The following is an 18,779-nucleotide window of genomic DNA, read 5'->3' as shown; positions in this document are numbered from 1 at the left end:
CGGAAGACGACACAAGCGACTTCTTTAGCATGTTGGCACGGCAGTGGAGGCTAGCGCGGGTGGAGCAACGAGGAGAAGTCGACCTGTGGTGATGGTTTGGCTGTTTGATGGAGACCTTGGGAGCGGGGCAACATTGCTCACCATCCATCATAAGAAACGGATCCGCGGCATGGAGTACTGTGACGGACGTGGCGAGGTCCCTGCGCGTGATGTTTTTTCGAGGCGATGTGAGCGAGTTAGAGTCCAACAACGAGTGTGGCGAGACCCTGCGCGTTTGTGTTATCACGGTGGCAACTGCAAGGCAGCCTGCGGAGGTCCGGATCTGGCGGTATCACTCTGTTGGGTGAAATGTGGTGTTGCAACGGTATTACGGCGATGGGTCCCATATGACGTTAGCCTTCTCGGTATGTTGCGGTTTGTTTCTCTTGTTTCCCTATCAACGTGGGGGCCACGAGTGGAGGTTTCGATGACTACATGAGTGTAAGAATGTTGGTGGGCGCCGCGGTAAGGCTTCGGTTCTACCATGATTCTTCGAGTGGAGTGGTATGGTTGCGTTGATATTCCAATCCAACCGATCAGATTTTGAAGGTATCGATTTGACTGAGTTACCCGCGTTGACGTCCCAAATCCAGACAAGTCTTGTCTGCCTACGGCGTGTTATATTCTTTCCGTATCAATTGAAACTCACAGTATTGCGCTGTTCGGAAAAAAAAACCCCCAAAAAATCTGCTCAGCCGCGCTCCAGCAGCAGCTCACTCACGTCTCCGGTCTCCCCCTTCCCGCGCGTGCAACGGATAACAAACGCTCGGCTTGTCGCCTTCCGTCGCCGGCCGCCACCAATCACCTCTTATCCCTACGGGACTGCCCCCAAAACGATGGCCGCGGCGGCGGCGGGTGCGGCATCTTCCATCTTCTCTTCCACGCCCCCGCGTCGCCTCCCCTTCCCTCCCGCTCCCGCCCGCAAACCCCTCGCGGCGGCCGCGCCCAAGGCCCTCACTCTGTCATCTCAGAAGCTCCTACGCCTCCCGTGTCCGCCCGCTTCGTGCGCCCCCGCCCCCCCGCCGCCCCCGCCCGAGGGGACGGAGAAGCCGGACCCCATCAAGCTCGCGTTCGCCCGCGCCGCCGCCTATAAGAAGGAAAGGGACAGCCCGAGCCCGTCGCCGGCCCCGCCTCCCACTCCCACGCCTCCTTCTCCTCCTTCGCCGCCGTCGCAGCCGCAGGCTTCGGCGGGGGAGTCCGGCAGCAAGGAGGCCTTCAAGCGGGCGCTGGAGTACCGGAACGGCAACGGGACCGGAGCGCGCGCTGGTGGTGGTGAGGCCCCGCTGTTGGGAGGATCGCCGGATTTTGGTGAGCTGATTAAATCCCATGAATAGAACCGAGGAATGGTTGGCGGCAGATGGAAATGCTTGCGGTTTTAGATTATACTAGCACCGCTCTGAGCTGGTGTGTCTTGGTTCTTGACAGAGGGCTGACCAGTCTGGGTCGTGATTTTTCGGGCTGGTTCTGATCCGTGAGAAATTGAGAATTGTAGTTCATCAGCATTGGATTGTTGACACGCTATTTTAAGCATATTACAGACATGATTAGTCTTTTCAGTGAATCAATATCACTTGCTTTGTGGGGTATTGGGGCTTGGGGGTGGTGTGAGGGGGATCATATATTCTAGGTGTAGCAGTTGAGGTGTATTATTTTCCTTGGTAAGCAAGGAGCACACTAGGACACTCCTAGCAAGGTTCAGATTCGTACATATGTTTGAGATAATGCATGCTTGCAGTATATATTTTTGTATTGCATTTGCCATACACATTTGAAATATAAGGGATACTCTCATGAATCATGATCATATTTGATTGATGTTATTAATGCTCATTACAATAGCCTTTTTCACTAAACAATGAATTGGATCTAGCACATGGGCAATTGGAAATGTTTTTATGACAGTAATAGATTTTGATCCACTTCAGTAATGACATCTGTTTTATGAAATAGTAGATTTTGGTCCTCTTCAATTACACTCTTATGATGCTTATTTTGTTTTTAGGTCAAAATGCCTTACTTAGTGAAGATGTCACGCTCGGCAAGAAGGGAGAGTACGAGTTTGATGAGACTGATTTTTTGGGCCTCGATTTTTTTGAGAAAAAGCGTTATAAAGGTCCACCACCTGGGCTGGCTCCAGCTTTTGAGCCTTTGACAGATAACGATTTTCCTGAGGTGGAGATAATAATTGGAGACCGTAGCAAATTTGAGAAGTCTCGTGGCTCAACAGGAATCCAACCAGCAGATGACAGGGAGTCAGAGGATTCACAATCAACTAGTGAAACAAATGAAGCTGACAAGGTTGACAAAGCACCCCCTTCAACTGTTATCGAACCAGAAGAAGATGAAGATGTTTACAGACCCACTGTTAGATCATGGGGGATGTTTCCAAGGCCACAAAATATTTCAAAAGCGGTAAGATATATTTGTAGCATTTCACAAGCTGTATTTGTATCTTTCCTTCCTTTCAGATAAAGAAATTTTCTAGTCTGCACAATTCCTTTGCTGCTATGTTGAATTATAATTGAAGAATAAAAACAACACAACACTAACAACAACTTGATGAAGCTTGATATAGTACATGTTTTGGAACCTGTTGCCATTCTATGATATGTATCATTCATTCATTCATTCTTGATGAAGCTTGATTACAGCGTGATATACTCTATGGTATTGCTGCATTTGCTCAGATCTAATTTTCCCTTTACCTTTCCTTCTAGTATGGTGGTGGAAGAAACATTCGCCTTGGTGGAGAGACTCAAAGTGCAGAAGAAAAGGCAGCCAAGGATAAGCGCACCAAAGAGCTAATAGCTGCATATAGGAATCGGCAAAACATGGTAGTCGATGCAAAGACAAAAGCAGAATGTATTGAGGTACTGATTGAAATATAACTTCATATAAGTTGAGTACTCCAGTGATTTTAACTTGACCTTTCTTATCCCTTCAATGCTTGCACTTTTATGGGACTTCTATGTCATGTGAGGGAATAATATTCAAATTTCTTCTATTTTGTATTCATACTTTATCAGTAGTGTTAAACATGAGCTTTACTTGTGGTTCAGGAAAATTTGTTCCTATTTCATTTTATTTTAAACTAGCAGAAATGCCCGTGCGTTACTACAGGTCTTTACTTGCTCTCACATTCTTATTCACTTGTTCCTAATATGTTGGTTTCGCTTCAGCACTAGGCCACAGCGCCTCTGGCCGCCATGAGCAGGAGTGCGTTCTCCTCTTCTTCCTGTTTCCATCCACCTCCCTTCTATAATCCACTCAAAATCGTTCCAATCAAGTGCAAAATTGAGCCCCCAATTGCTAAATGTGGAGGCCTTAGTTCCGGATCTGAAGGGAATGGACGTCATAAAGAGGGGGGTGTGAGGTCCTGGGCGAGCGGCAGTAGTGCGTGGTGAGCGCGGGGAGGGCTGGTCACGCGAGCGACGGAGCGGTGGCATGCGTCCCGCGCCGCCGCTGGCAAGCGCGCTGTGTGGGCGGGACAAAAGAATAGGAGCAAAGGTTAGACCTTGGGTCAATTGCAGTAAAGTTTGGGGATCTTTTTGCAAAATCATCAAGACATATTCCAAGGACTGCGGGTTGATTAAGAAAAAGTTGAGCAACTTTTTTGCGAAACAACCACGACGGTTGGAAGAAACAACCGTACTTTAATATTAGGTAGAGATGTTTAACCTTTTTGAAAGGATCAGAATTAAAAGAGAATGAATCAGAGCATAAGCTAACAAGGAAAGATAATTTGTTCAAGTGTAGCTTAACATATGTTTGGCACCAAATGATGCTCTGCAGTGCTATATCTGGAGTTACTAATTTGATCAGCATATTGCTTATACAGTTTATCATTTTTACAATTCTGTATCTGATAATTCCAGTATGATTTTAGATCTCCACACATGATCTTTTAAATGTTCCATGTACTTATCTGCATTGCCTATGAACATGGTATATTGAGAAGCAATTTCTTGTTAATATTAGAATGCTTTGTAAGCAGTGTCAGCCTTGGCGTAAAACAATAAGAGGGCTGTATTAGTTTATACTTAACATTTAAGTAGTAAAATTAACTAATATTTAAAAAGAATAGAGAGGAGGTGCTCATGGTCCACCCTGACCCCTCCACCATTGTCAGTAAGGATAATTACATTCCTATATCTCAATCAGGCTCCATTTGCAACGCAGCAATATTTCCTGACTCCAGTAGGAATTGGACTGTTCTGGTGAAATGCCAGCCTTCCAAATAGGCTGCAAGGTTTGAAGTTAGTTGCCAGCATAGTATAAAGTTGTTTGTCAAGTTTATTAAATGTGCATAAATGTCCCACAGTGCTAGTTTAATTTACAGATACTCCCATTATGTTGGTTTGAAACTTGTTATACTTTTCTGTACCAAGTACTTTTGAAACATCTTGGAGCAGTTTTCATGCTATGCTATGGTACACATGACTTTGGTATGTGATCTAAAATTTTAATGCTGAAGGCCTTGAGGGAAGGTGATGAGATGATGAATACTGGAAGGCTTAAACAAGCATTGCCTTATTATGAAAAAGTGATGGATGCTGTGGACTTTAAGGTATTACATTACATGACTGATATTATGTTCAATAAAAGTTATTAAATGTATTGGTTTGATATATGTCTGCGGTTCTTCTATTATTAGTGATGAATTGTTGGATTCTGGTGAGAAAATGAACTTTTGAACTGAACCCTTGTCTTGGTGAGAAGTCTATTACTTTACTGTTGAATGTTTAATTAACATACTTTTATGCAGCTGTGATTTGTTTCTCAAACATAGTAGAGAAATAAACTGCACTTGTGTGTCTCAAACATAGTAGAGAAATAAACTGCACTTGTGTGTGATAGTTTACCAAAACCGTTTTCGGATATTTCCTAAACTCAGGAAGCCATGTTTTCTATCATTCAGCAACTACTATATTGCTACTTTAGGCAGATCTGTTCAGCTGCTTTTGGTTCTGTGTTTCTCCTTTCAATTACTTCACTCTTTAGATATTATTATGACAATAATGTAGCAATTGAACCTAGCCTCAAAGCACAACCCTTCATTAAATTGCTTCAGATGCTGAGCTCCTAATTTTGTAAAATAGCTGAACATTGAAAGAACAAAAGAGTTGTGTATTTTCTACATTGTTATAGTGCACCTTGATGATGTATAAACAATATGCTATATAATCGATTAATGGTTGTCCTATTAAACTCATGTATTTCTTTCTCATGCTATCTGTGCATTCTAGTTTGCAAGTATCCTGCCTTGCCATTGTTTATTGCTGTGCCCTTCTCAGTTCCTACTATATATTTATTTGCTCATTAAGTTAAGTGCAGACTGAACTTCATGGAAGGGCTGCTTTGCAATGGTCCATCTGTCTCGATTCACTCTGCAGGTAGTTCCCTTTGTTTTCTGCTTCTTATGTCCTTACCCTGCAGTGCTCTATTCATCAAGTTTTATGTTTTTCCTGCTAAGATACAAATGAACGGAAATTTCCTAATCCCTTGATGAAAGCTACATTTCATGCTTACATGCTGAATAACACTGGATTTCCCTTTTGGATTTGAAAAGATATCATATTTATAAATGTCTGCATGTTTCCATGTTCATTTGTGCAAAATGCCCATGTGGTTACTTGTAAGCATAAAATATAACTAACTAAATTGCAGTTTGATTCAGAGTATCATCGGCTTGCACAATGCTTAGTGTATTAAACTAGCCTGTTCCCAATTCGGGACACTAACCTGGCGGCAGTTTGCTATCTGTGGTTCCCTTCATGTTGCACATGTACTTCATGGACACCCTACTTTTACAGGTCCAAGGAAGCAATGAGCATGTATAGCAAACTCAAAAACCACCCGAATAGTGAGATTAGCAAGAAGGCAAACATGTTTGTGTTCAGCTTTCAGGTGAGTCTCGAAGTCTTTAGCTATTCCTTCCTCGCTCCAGTGAAGTAGAATCCGAGCAAACTGTAAGCTTATTAGGCATGATAAGCTGATGCGATGTCCTTTGAGCAATATCTTCTATGGTCACTTGACTGACATGTTTCCCTTTCTGACCATCTTAAGGCGATGGACTTCATGAAGGTGAACAGCACGCCGGTGCCCAAGAGCACAGGCTACGAGACGTACTTCACAAAGTTTAGCGGGCAGAAGAACTACTACGCGAGCCTGGACGAGCCCGAGGTGGGATTCGACCAGATCATCCCTTACATGCTCTTCCTCGTCTCCCCGATATTTATAGTCGCGTTTGCTGCGCTGAGGAAATCCTTCCAGCTATGAACAGAAATCACGAACGAATCACTGAAGCTTGAATACCATACAGGAGCATATAGCTTGGTAAATAGAAAAAAAAAATCATGCTGTATAGTTTCGTTGAGGCGTTCCTTTTGCATGTTCACTTTTTCTACGCTCGCCTTTACTGAAAGTTCCTCGGTTCCTCCCCCTCTCGCGGCTACTTGGACCGAGTGAAGCCCAGAAGCCTGGTTGGCCCAAATTGTGTGCGCGGCATCATGGTTTCTGAACTTGCTTCCTTTCCCGTGGCTTGTGGGTCAGTGCATTGTTGAAATTCGAGTGCCACCATGCAGGAGTAAAATTCTCCTGCATTGACATTGAACCAGTAGATCTTTGTGAGGCGCCGTCCTTGCTCCGCACATCTCCCCCTCTTGACCTATCTGCGGTCTCGCTGCGTGGTCTATTGCCGCTCTACGCACGGCACGGCCAAGGAAGGATTCGCACCCAAAATGTTAACTGCCGCAACTGCCCTCTGAAATCTTTAGCACCTTACCGAGTCACCGGTCCAAATTTCACCGTCCGGGTGGGCTATTTCTACCAGAAACTTGGTCCACACCCCCAGCCCCCCAGAGGATGAGAGGACACCCCTCCCTTCCTCCCGCTCACGTACGCGACCTTTCTCCGCAGCCGCGCCTCACGTTCTTGCCCCTGGACTGCTGGACCGCGTCCTTTTTCCTGGAGCGGCGGTTTCAGCATAAACAAAAAGGGCGTAAAAGCTGGTCCATAAAGCTGCGTCTGCGTGTACCGCCGGCCCCTCTCGCGCCCGATCCGGCCTTCCAGAAACACGAGGCAGTGGCGGACCACCGGAATACCGGATGATCGTCCCGCACCGACCAACGCGACCAAAACGCGGAGAGATGTGGAGCACGCATTTCTTCGCCGCCGCCGCCGCCCGTCCGTCCTTGGTTCAGTTGGTTGGCCCTGGCTGGAGGAATTGATAGCGAGCGGGCACACAGGGATGGAACGGGAATGGAACGGCCGGCCGCGCGCTGGTCGTTGTTGGGCCGGACCACACGTACCTTTCGAGCAGCAGCAGCTCTCTCGCTTTCCAGCCGACCACAGGCTGGTGGGCTGGCCCGCGCGGCCGCCCACACGGCCACACACACCCTTCCAAGAACCGCTCGTTCTCTCTGTTTTTTTTCCTTGCAGTTCCATCGCCCATCGCTCGCCCCACTCCGGGCCGTGCCGACTCGGCGGCAGGCAAGCGACTTGCCGAGAGGACTTGCCGTCCCGTCATTGCCTTTCCACCTTCTCGGACCTCCTTCGTCGCCAGTTGCCTTTTTACCTTCCGCCCGGCCGTCCTCACGTTTCTTCCCTCGTACGAATGCTCGTACACGCGCGTAGGGGTAGGAGTATTAGTGTAATGGTGTAAAGCATCTTTGCACAGGCCCCGGTTGGGTCAAAGCTGTTGCGAGCCTTCGACTCCAAGGGAAAACAGCACAGCCATGTGCCGTGCGTGTCTTGTACCACGCGGGGGCGGCTCGGAAAGTCGGTGTGGTTTGCAAGGACACGGTTGACATAAAGAGGGCCTGGTACCGTCTTTCCAATTCAAGGCGCACCGTGTGCCGCCTGCTGAAATCATCGTTGCCCTACACTCCTAATCCTTACGTTCCCGGTTCGTGCGTGCTTGGTCGAGTCTAGGGCGTGCACAATGTAGTTGGGGGTCGGAAAAGGCATCGAAGAAAGAAGCAAGGTGTTTAAAGTGCCACGGCATCGAGCGTTCATGTAGGTCTCCATGTGTCGGGTCATGGAGCATTCGTGCAAGAAGCGCCCATGCTTTCTTTGTGGAATTTTGAAACGCCATGACACAGTTTCGCATGGTGCTCTGCCTCTCGAATATACTAACGCGTAGTCAACGAAAGAAGCACCGTCCGCCCAACGGCCCATGAAAAAAAAAACGAAAAAGCACCACCATCGAATACTTTCTTTGCTCCTCGAAAAAAAACAGAATCCTTTCCTTGCTGGTAGAGTGGTAGTAGTATTCCGTAGTACGGCGGCAACTGTAGCCAGTCCAAAGGGACTGAGTCAAGTTGAATCTTTTTGACGCTAACCTGCTAGTAATTAGGAGAACTTGAACACGCACTACTGCATCTCCAATCCTCCACAGCAGACAACCGGTGGAACTGAAGCTGTTACATCGGTGTTTGGATATTAATAAAAAGTATTAAATATAATCTAATTACAAAACTAATTGTATAGATGGAGTCTAATTCGCGAGATGAATCTATTAAGGCTAATTAATAGATTGTCAAATCATGGACTAATTAGACTTAATAGATTCGTCTCGTGAATTAGACTCCATCTGTGCAATTAGTTTTATAATTAGCTCATATTTAATTATTCTAATTAATATCCGAGTATCCGATATTTAGCGCATCTTATCAAACACCTCTGAAATGGGAGCCTAGGCCCTTGTTTACTTCATCCCCAACTCCCAACTTTAGCACTATGCAAAAAGAAGATTCCCATCACATCAAACTTGCGGTGCATGCATGGAGTACTAAATGTAGATGAGATTAAAAATTAATTGCACAGTTTTATTGTACTTTGCGAGACGAATCTTTTGAGCCTAATTAGTCAATGTTTGGACAATAATTCACCAATACAAACGAAACGCTACAGTGTGCTACAGTGTTGTAGCAGTAATTTGGCACCTCCCAACTTTAGCAACTAAACAAGACCTAGCTAGCTTGTCAGACCGTCAGGCTGCAGCCGGAGTAAGCCCTTGTTTACTTCCCTCCAAACTCACAACTTTGACACTATGCAAAAAGAAGATTCCCCATCACATCAAACTTGCGGTACATACATGGAGTACTAAATGTAGACGAAATCAAAAACTAATTGCACAATTTTGTTGTACTTTGCGAGACGAATCTTTTAAGCCTAATTAGTCAATATTTGGATAATAATTCACAAATACAAACGAAACGGTACAGTGTCGCATTTATGGCAAAATGTCAATTTTGCAACTTCCAACTTGGGAAGTAAACAACGTCTAAATAGTCCAGGTCTGCAGGGCATCAAACCTGGCTTTGGCTTGCAGCAGAAAAATAGCCGGTTCCCTGCTGACTGCACGCGGTAGCCGTTGGAGTTGGACTCAGGCAGCACTATCGGACAGCGTCGCAGAAATCACCAGCTCTCGATCTCCCTCACCAGTCACCAGCGGGTACGTAGGTTAACGACAACAACCGGCACGCGGAGGGCCAGCGGCGTCGCACTCGCATCGCACGGGAGTCACCTTTTCCCCTGCAGGAAAAGGCGCTCCCATCCGCCGTGGCCTGTCTGTCTGTCTCTAGTGGGCTCTGCTCTGCTAGCTGCCGCCTGCCGGTGGTGGCGCCAGAGCCGAGCCCCGCAGGGTGGTAGGTTAGGTTTGAACCGACTAGCCGTTGCGACCCGGGCATGCCCCGTGCGCGCACTCATTTCCCGAAAGAATTCTATCGAAAATACAGTCATCCCTTCAATGCCATCGGATCTATTTTTCCGTCCCTTCTGTGCCATTCCGTTAGTTTCAGCCGTTACCTGTGCTGGATGCCGCTGTGGGCCCCGCGCGTCAGTGGGTGGGAGGGAAAAAAATTCCTCTTTCCTCTTCCTCGGACCAAGCCGGGGCGCCGCCGTCGATTCTCCTTTCCAAGCCGAGGCACCGCCATCGCTCCAATCGCGCGCCGCTGCTGAGCTGCTCCCGGCCGCCGCCCCGCCACCTCCCCCGCGCGGTGGCGCTACTCCAGCCACCCGTGCGCCGCCACCGGCCTTCCCCTCACCCACCCGTGCGCCGCCTCCGGCCATGGCCAAGCCGCAGAGCTCGAGGAGGGGCTCTGGCAGGCGGCCGCCGTAAGCAAGACGCGTTGCAACGAGGCCGTCGCGCTGAGGCTCCGCGCCGCGCTCAACACCCTCCTCCTCGCCGATTCGCCGCAGCTGGAGCACCCCGATGTAGACTAAGACCACCAGGAGGTCCGCGTCATCCACCGTCCACCAGAGCACCGCCGTTGCGTGGAGCCCGAGCTGGCCTCTCGTGCGCGGCAGGAGGAGCGCCGATGGGCCCGCAGGCGCCGGCCTCGCGCACTGGCGGGACGGGCGCCGGCCGCGCACGCCAGCGGGACGGGCGCCGAGGGGGCCGCGGGCGCCAGCTGCCAGCACCGACCGCCTCCTCCGCGCACCCTGCTCGAGGCGCGCTGCCGCCGGTTGCCTCCTCCGCGCGGGGTCGCGCACTGCCGTGGTGTCGTACGCAGCGGGGCGGCCGTGCCGCACCTCGAGTGCGCGGCGGCCATGGGCGAGGTGGCACTCGGCGGTGGGCGGCACCCGTGGCGGTGGGCTGGGTTGCGGCATTGCTCCGAGGAGGAGGCCTGCGGCGGCGCGTGGAGGATGCGGCGCGGCCGGCCTGCGGGCACCTCTGCCTCAGGTCAGAGAAGAACAACAGTGATGAGAGGCTAGGGGTATTATTGTATTTTCAACTGTCATTCTAACGGATCTGTTACTGCAGTGTGACGGCAATGGTATAGAGCACGCGCGCGCCGCGCCAGGCACTAACCCCCGACGAGGCAAGCCGCGCCCGCGCGCGCGTCGGCGTCGCCCGCCGTGCCCGTGGTGCCTCGGGTGTGCCGCCCGGGGGAGCGCGGTTCCCCGATTCGGACGCACATTGAAGCCGAGCGTCCCCTGTTGGCCTGCTCCCCCGGGTCGCGACGACACCAACGGCCGGCTCGGTCTCGATGCTCGCGGAGTCCGCCAACGGCCGGATGGTGCGACGCCACGGGATGACTTCCGGGGCAGGCTCGCAGTGTTGGCGCCGTGGTCCGTGCGTTGCAGTGCGCGGGGTGTAGTGTGGCCTCAGGCCTCCTCCGTCCGCGGCAGTGCGGCACACGCTACTAGAGCAGCAGCTGCAGTTCCTGTTCCTGCTGTACGCGTCCCGTGCCTTGCGTGGTTGGTGGGTTGGTAGTACGTGCTATAGAGAGGAAAGGCTTCTGCCGCATCCCTGCCGAGTGCGGTTAACCGATGCTACCGTCCGATCCGTGTCACCATGCGCTCGGCTCGCCTGCTGTGACGCCCGGGACGGCATCGGGCTGGCACGGCATCCGTTGGCAGTGCACGTATTGACATTGTAAACAAAGAAAAACACAAGAATTGCTAATGCTACTCTAATGTCTTTTTATAGAAAATTTGCTCCATCTGACAAGAGCAAGCATGCTATGTTTTCATGATACGGTTGTGCGGTAGGAGGATGCAGATGTTTGATGATTTGGGTCTGAGCGCTTACATTAGGAAGTGCCACAACTGGTCAAATAATGGTCGCACTTTCCAAATCTGCTCTCTCTGCTTCTCACTGAGTTAATTTGCCCGCACGTTCTCAACATCACACAACATTAATCTCTATGGCAATTGGCAAATTAACCCGTACTATATATATAGAAAAAGGTCCTAGTGCTAAATGGACATGGACATGTACAGTAAATTGAATCTTTAAGATTGTATGCAGTGCACTGAATTGGTGTGACACTTTTGTTTGAAACATTTGGTCGTGTAGTAAAAACTAAAGCAAGCAATTGCAAAAACGTACGGGGTGATGGGTGAAGTACGTTACGTCTTTTGCATCTTTTGCACGTCATAAGCAATCAAGCCGCAGCGTTTGTACTCGTGCATGCTAGCTTGGTACGCCACGCAAGCAAACCGGAAGTTTGCGGCTGCTCAAATTTGTAGCACTCGCATATTTCAGTTAATGTTCAGTTAGGGTTCCTGAAAACGACGTGGCGCCATCAGGCAATCAAGGGGGCTCACGGCCGATGGCCACCGTACCTAATATTCCTTCTCCCTCATTTTATATATATAGTTTTTTTTTTGCCAGGTCGAGTCCACGCCAGAAGATCGCTGGGCAGTGGACACAGATGAAGCGAGGACCGAGAAGAAATATTTTGACTTTTTTTTTGGGCATATACGGCTCGGATGCTGGCGATGAGTTCGCTACACGTGCGATGTGCGTGCATCACTTGCACCAGATCGAGGCAGGTCAGACAACGTAGCGCAGCAGCTCTATCAATCATGCATTATTATAGTATTATATGGATCCGTCCAAGAGACCGGAGATGAGGATGACGATCTAGGGATTAGCTGCGGCTTTGCTTCTCGTGGATGCTCTAATGATTGGGTCTCGTCTCCGGCCATCGGATTAAGAAAATCATAACGGGCATGGAGTACCGATCGACCAGAAACCGCGACGGCTGCTGATCGAGAGCGATTTCGCCCTTGTTCACTTGGGGAATTTGGGAGGTGCCAAATTACTGTAGCAACACTGTAGCGTTTCGTTTGTATTTGTGAATTATTGTCCAAATATTAACTAATTAGGCTCAAAAGATTCGTCTCGCAAAGTACAACAAAACTGTGCAATTAGTTTTTAATTTCGTCTACATTTAGTACTCCATACATGTACCGCAAGTTTGATATGATGGGGAATCTTCTTTTTGCATAGTGCAAAAGTTGGGAGTTTGATGAGAAATGAACAAGGGCTTCGTTCAATCCTTGATTGCAGGTTGTACGGCGCTACACGTACGGCTCAAAGAACAAGCCAAATATTGCATGTGAGAATTTCTTGTGGTTGTTAATTTTTGATAAACGGTTAAACCTCAGTGACTAAGTAAGTCGAAACGAGTCTCTAGTCTTCAAGTGACGGAATAGTGTCATTTTCAGATTTTTTTTTTCATCTCCAGTTCCCATTGATCTGATCTTCTTTTATTGCCGTTGTGTTGCTGGGACGAAAACGATTGGAAATAATCAATAGTGATATTATTTATACGGAAACGATTGTCGGTCGATCTCGCATATTTTACCGATTTCACTATTTAACTATTCAGTAAAAACAACAACATAAAAAAATTAAAAAGAAAATCAAATTTAAATACGGTAATGGTCGGAAAACAGCATCACTTGTACAGAAATTATTCGAAAACGTATCCTGATGAATGAGATGTTCGGTCACGAACTCACGATGTTCACAATATGTGCCTTTTTCGGCCGCTGAATTGAGCCAAGAGGAATCCAACGTTTTCTATGGTGCTCCAGCATCAGAATCCAAATACCTGGGCCCGCACCACACCCTGTAATTAAAGACTAATAATCCCCACGAAAGCATATTGCAAATCTCCATCAGTATTGTGGATATCAACGTCAGCATCTTATCTTGACGTCCCAGTTTTGCCTTTTTGGGATCCTGTGAGAAGAAACTTCAAGAACAACCATGAACCATGAGCTTATGTACATTTTCCTCGCATAAATTAAGCTCCTCCGATTTGAATGTCAGTGGTACACAATAACGAACACGAACAGATCAAATGATTTTGTTGCACTTCATTTTTACTCATGTACATCGTGAAAGAAATGGTGACACTAAAACGGCATATGCTTTAGGATTAATATGAACATGGCTGACGTTCCCAAAAAAAAATTGAAAATGGCTTACATTAGGAGTTAGGAGAGCACATCCACGTTGTCATCATATGTACTAATTTTAATAGATATCCTAGTTATTAACCTGGTTGGCAATTAAATTTGTTAACTAAAGATAAAGATATTTGGCAAAAATAACGTAAATAAACAAATCTAGATGGGCTTTTATATTTATTATTGGAGGAAAAGACGCGTGCGTTATCAAAGTCACACCCAGTCCTAAAGCATATCTTAATGGTGGAGCAATAAAATCCATTCTCTTTCAAGTTTCACCACGAACTCATAAATGCGGCCTGCAAAAACCAACGCAGAAGCGGCCCCAGAATGGCCGCCACAGAAGATGCACGCCCGTTGCCAAAAATTCTCAATGGACCTTCCGCTCAAAGGCTCAAAGATGACGGCCGCTTTGAGCCGCCCACCCACTGTCTCCGGCTCCCCCGATCCATCTTCCATCCACCACCATCGCCGTCCCTCACAAACCTCCGTTCTTTTCCTCCACCTTTTCCTTGTGCTCTCCTCTCTATCAAGTGAAGTCTTATCCCTCCCCTAATCCCCTTCCCCCTGCCTTCCTTCTCCCTCCCTCCCTCCCAACCTCCTCCCTCAGTTCACATCACCTTTGCTTCGCTTTGCTTTGCTTTCGTGCCGTCCTTCAACTCAAGAAGCCAACAGGTGCAAGCAAGCCTTCAGTTTCAACAAGACAAGAGCTTGGAAAAGAAACTGTCGTTGATCTCTGCAAGCCAAGAAGAAGTCCAGAGGAAGTAGCCTCTAGCCCATCCGAGAAGTGACGGAATCCAAGAAGCCGCAGCCGTCGCCGCCGCCGAAGTAGCAGCCATGGTGCGGAGCAAAGAGACGCCCAAGAAGAAGCCCAAGGACCCGCTCCTGACGCCTCCGTCCAAGCCCAGGGGCGGCTTCCTGGACGAGCCGGGTCGCCCGTGGAACCGCGGCGGCGTGGCCATGTCCCCGGCGCCGGCGTCGGTGCCCAGCTACATGAGGGGCACCAGCAGCTCCGACGCCAAGGCCGGGCGCCGCGGGCGGCCGGTGGCGTCGGTATCCGCTTCGGCGTCGCCGGCGAGGCGGATGACGGCGGCGACGGTGTCGGCATCGGCGTCGCCCGCGAGGAGACCGGCGGTGCGGGTTCTGACAAGGGGAAAGGTGCTGTTCCCGGAGGAGGCGCCCGGCTCCGGCTCCGGCCTGGGCCGCGCCACGTGCTCATCGACTATGAAGGAGGCCAAATTCCCCGACGCGCTCGACCTCGCGCCGGGCGCCACCGACGCCGAGGGCCCCGCGGCGCTGCGGGTGTGCCCCTACACCTACTGCTCCCTCAACGGCCACACGCACTTGCCGGCGGTGCCGCTCCGGAGCTTCCTCGCGTCACGCCGGCGGCTCATCAAGACGCAGCAGAGCATGAAGCTCAAGGGCGTCTCGGCGTTCCGCAAGAAATCAGGGGAGAAGACCAGCGGCGGCAGTGGAGGCGGAGGCGCAAAGATCGCGCCTTTGATCGACGAGGAGGCCGTCGGCGATTTCTTCGTCGAGGTGTACGCCGGCCCGAGGGTGAGCACGGACATGAGCTGCAGCGACATGTCCCTGGACGAGATGGACGCCACGGTGAGGAAGATGGAGTTCGTCATGTTCGATCGGTGCGGCGCCGAAGAGGACAGCGAGAAAGGCAAGGATCCTACCGTTTGCGACGAAGGTGAGCCTGAGCCTCACCTGAGGTTGGAGAAGCATGGTGCCTTCAGGGACAACCTGTCGGAGTGCAGCGGAGCTGACACCGGCAGTGATTTTGTTGAGGAGTTGCCATGGATGAGGTACCATGGTTACGAATACGATGATAGCTTGGATGATGAGATCTCGGAAGAACAGAGGATAAGAGAAGAGGAGGCTGGTGGAGCAGAGATTTCTGTGGAGCAAGAAGAGGAACAAGGAACATCTGGTAGATTGGGTGATGATTTCAAAGAAGATGCTGCTGAAGAACAGGAAAATGATGATGATGAAAACACCTCTAATTTGGTCCAAGAAACAGAGATCATTGCAGATCAAGGTGTTGCTTGCAGAGTGGAGACATGCCAGGAGCCAGATGGAAGAGATGAAGACAACATCCTGGACACGTCGTGTTGTGGGGAGGCATCTACTGGACAAGGAACAGCAGAAGAGCAGCTCTCTGAAGATGTCTACAAATCAGAGATTCTTAATGAAGAAGTAACAGGATGGGCGGGTACTATCCTGGAAGAGTGCTGCAAAGAGGAGATTTCAGCGGATCGAGGAGCAAATGATGATGAGTACAGCGTGCAATCTGATGATGAATCAGAGGTAACCAGGGAGCAGGACAAGGATGAAGAGAGTACACCAGATGATGGCTCTGAGATGGAGATTTCTGAAGATACTATCTCTGGTGATGGATGCAGAGCTGATTTCTCTGAGGAAGTAACCTCCAGAGCTATCCCAGAAGGTAAAGTTTATCACTTCAATGTTTTAGTTTTTGTATGTTGACATCCAGAGACTTATCAATTGATGACCATGCGTTGAATACAGATGATAGCACTGTGGACTATGCATTTGAACAATATGTGGGCACTGTGGATGATGCATTTGAACAAGATGGCAGCCCTACAAATGGCCACAATGATGCTCGAAAGGGATTTTGTATCACAAGAAGCAAACTTGAAGTTATCTCTGAAGGAATCGCTACAGGTCAAGAAACCTATCAAGATGGCTCCATGGATGGCATGGTTCCAAAGAAATTGGAGATTACTGCATGCAGATTGGAAGAAGCTTCAGAAGAATCTGGTAATTCCGAAGAAAGCAACCAGGGTGGTATCTCCACATGTGTCGATGATGCTCAAGTGGAACTGGATATTACGACATGCAAGTTGAAGGATGCTTATGAAGAATCCAACACCACTGAAGAAAGTGGGCTAAACAGTAATGCAGAGAATGTTACAGATGGCGCTGAAATGGGGCCAGAAATTGCCAAATGCAATTTGGAAGATGCTTCTGAAGAATCTGATATTGATCAAGACACTGCAGAAGATGATTACTCTACATGTAACAGTGGTGATACTCAAAATGCTGATCAGAGTGATAGGTCTGCAAATGTCAGTTCTGATGCTCAAGAAGCCATGGGAGATGATGGTTCTGCATATGTCAGTGATGATGTTCAATATGATTTGGAGATCAAATACAGCTTGGAAGATGCTTCCAAAGAATCTGTTATTGCTCAAGAAGCTGATCAGGGCCATAGCTCCGCAGATGTCAGTTCTGATGCGCAAAATGAATCTGAGCTTACCACAAGTGAGTTGGCAGTTATAGCCATCACCGATGACCATGAAAATGAATTCAAGATTTCCACATGCAAATCAGAAGATATTTTTGAGGAATCTGTTATTGGTGAAGAAGCTGATCATGATGAGAGCTCTGCATATGTCGGTGATGGCACTCAAAATGAATATGAGGTTACCACTTGTCACTCAGAAGGTGCTCAAGTGGAATCTGATGTAATTAAGGAAGATGAGGATGGGATTAATACTGCAGGTGGTCAAAAGAAATATGAAATTACAGCATGTGAATCAGGAGGTGCTTCTTTAAAGCCTGCTATGCCTCAAGAGACTGATGGAGATATTAATAACGTATATGCAAGTGACGGTTCGCAAAATGATACTACCATGCCAAAACTTGATGCTTGTGAAGCTGTTCATGTTACTGAAGAAGCAGATCAGTCTTTGCAAATACCAGCAGAATTTTCTGATGCAAAAGAACCTTCTATTGACGACATATGCGGTGCATTCAGTGGGATGAACCTCAAGGGAGATGTATATTTTGATCCTGCTGAGTCTGCCACATGTCCGGGGAATAAACTGATCATCTCCAGGAGGAGGAGAACGCCTGAAGAGGAGGAATACCTGCGAGGTTTCAATCCGCGCGCACCGAACTTTCTTCCTCTGGAATTGGATCCAGACGCAGAGAAGGTTGATCTGAAGCACCAAATGATGGATGAGCGGAAGAATGCTGAGGAATGGATGATCGATTATGCGCTTAGGCAGGCAGTGACAAATTTAGCTCCTGCTCGAAAGAAGAAAGTGGAGCTTCTGGTCCAAGCCTTTGAAACCGTTCTGCCACATGATGAGGAAGATAAGAAAAGCATCTCACCCACAAGGCCTGTCCAAGCTTGCAACTGATAACATTAGAGGTAAGAACATTTTCTGAAATGTTGTTCCTACAAATAGTTCTGTTGTACTAACAAATTCTTTACTCTAACTCTCCAATTGCTTTTGCGTATCTTTTGCAGTTAGTGGTTACACTAATGGCGATCTTGACCGCCGAAGCTACTAACTCGGAGGTCGCTGCAATATTAGTGCCAGTGAACCTGCTCCAAGTTTAAATCGGAGAGCTGCTTACTAATTGCTAGGGATAACTAGAGATCTCTAGCTGAGTTGTTTAAGAGGAGCTCACTCCTGCTCCACAATGAAGGATAACTGCTTAGTGCTTACTACTGATCAGGATATTCCTATCCAGTTGCTGAGTTGCAAAGGGAATAGCTCACCGGCTTGAGTTGTGTTATTCAAGTGTGTATACATGTCTCGTGTGCTAATGTCGTCTGATATTGTACTGACGGCTCTGTGAGGATTGAAAACTGTCAAGGGTGATGGTGTGCATGTGTCCTTTGGCATAGGTCAATAAAACTCATCTTGAGTGCACAACTGTTGTTTCCGAAGATGATTCTGTGTATCATATTATAACAGGTTTGCATTTGTAAAATGTAATACACCAGCAAATCTTGAGAGCCATGTGCCTTTGTAACTGCACACACTGACGCACATGATTTCTCATGAATACAGTTGGTGCGGTAAACGGTCAGTTACTGAATAATCTGAAGAGACCAGGTCGTTGTACTCGAAGACGAACACTTAACCCGTTAACCGAGCTGATGCTTGCAGCTAAACTGTTTCAGTTCTAGAGCAGTGTATGCCGGTGCTAGGTGCCACCAGAATTAGAGTCCAAAGCAGTCTCCATCTATGTTGACG

The 18,779-nt window shown here is 48.4% G+C and overlaps 2 protein-coding genes across 2 annotated transcripts; both read left to right on the top strand.

The window, feature by feature from the left end:
* The first annotated feature begins 799 nt into the window (after positions 1-799).
* Positions 800-6,445, top strand: LOC101761724 (atherin). Its single transcript, XM_004962160.4, has 7 exons — positions 800-1,347; positions 2,042-2,451; positions 2,757-2,909; positions 4,514-4,606; positions 5,374-5,432; positions 5,853-5,946; positions 6,106-6,445. Exons 1-7 carry the CDS (start codon positions 876-878, stop codon positions 6,316-6,318), a joined length of 1,494 nt encoding a protein of 497 aa, XP_004962217.1. The 5' UTR covers positions 800-875; the 3' UTR covers positions 6,319-6,445.
* Positions 6,446-14,161: 7,716 nt separating this feature from the next.
* LOC101762140 lies at positions 14,162-18,530 on the top strand. The gene is made up of 3 exons (XM_004962161.4): positions 14,162-16,207; positions 16,291-17,944; positions 18,044-18,530. The coding sequence occupies exons 1-2, from the start codon at positions 14,590-14,592 to the stop codon at positions 17,931-17,933; spliced, it is 3,261 nt and encodes a 1,086-aa protein (XP_004962218.1). The 5' UTR covers positions 14,162-14,589; the 3' UTR covers positions 17,934-17,944; positions 18,044-18,530.
* The last annotated feature ends 249 nt before the right edge of the window (positions 18,531-18,779 follow it).

Source organism: Setaria italica, chromosome III (assembly GCF_000263155.2).
Source record: "Setaria italica strain Yugu1 chromosome III, Setaria_italica_v2.0, whole genome shotgun sequence".
NCBI lineage: Eukaryota > Viridiplantae > Streptophyta > Magnoliopsida > Poales > Poaceae > Setaria > Setaria italica.
Note: the sequence above shows the minus strand (reverse complement) of the source record. Positions and strands in the feature narration are given on the sequence as shown.

Coding starts and splice junctions, on each gene's coding strand:
- LOC101761724 (XM_004962160.4), top strand. CDS start 876: ATGGCCGCGGCGGCGGCGGGTGCGGCATCTTCCATCTTCTCTTCCACG. Junction 1,348..2,041: donor GGGAGGATCGCCGGATTTTG/GTGAGCTGATTA, acceptor TTTTGTTTTTAG/GTCAAAATGCCTTACTTAGT. Junction 2,452..2,756: donor CACAAAATATTTCAAAAGCG/GTAAGATATATT, acceptor CTTTCCTTCTAG/TATGGTGGTGGAAGAAACAT.
- LOC101762140 (XM_004962161.4), top strand. CDS start 14,590: ATGGTGCGGAGCAAAGAGACGCCCAAGAAGAAGCCCAAGGACCCGCTC. Junction 16,208..16,290: donor CTCCAGAGCTATCCCAGAAG/GTAAAGTTTATC, acceptor CGTTGAATACAG/ATGATAGCACTGTGGACTAT.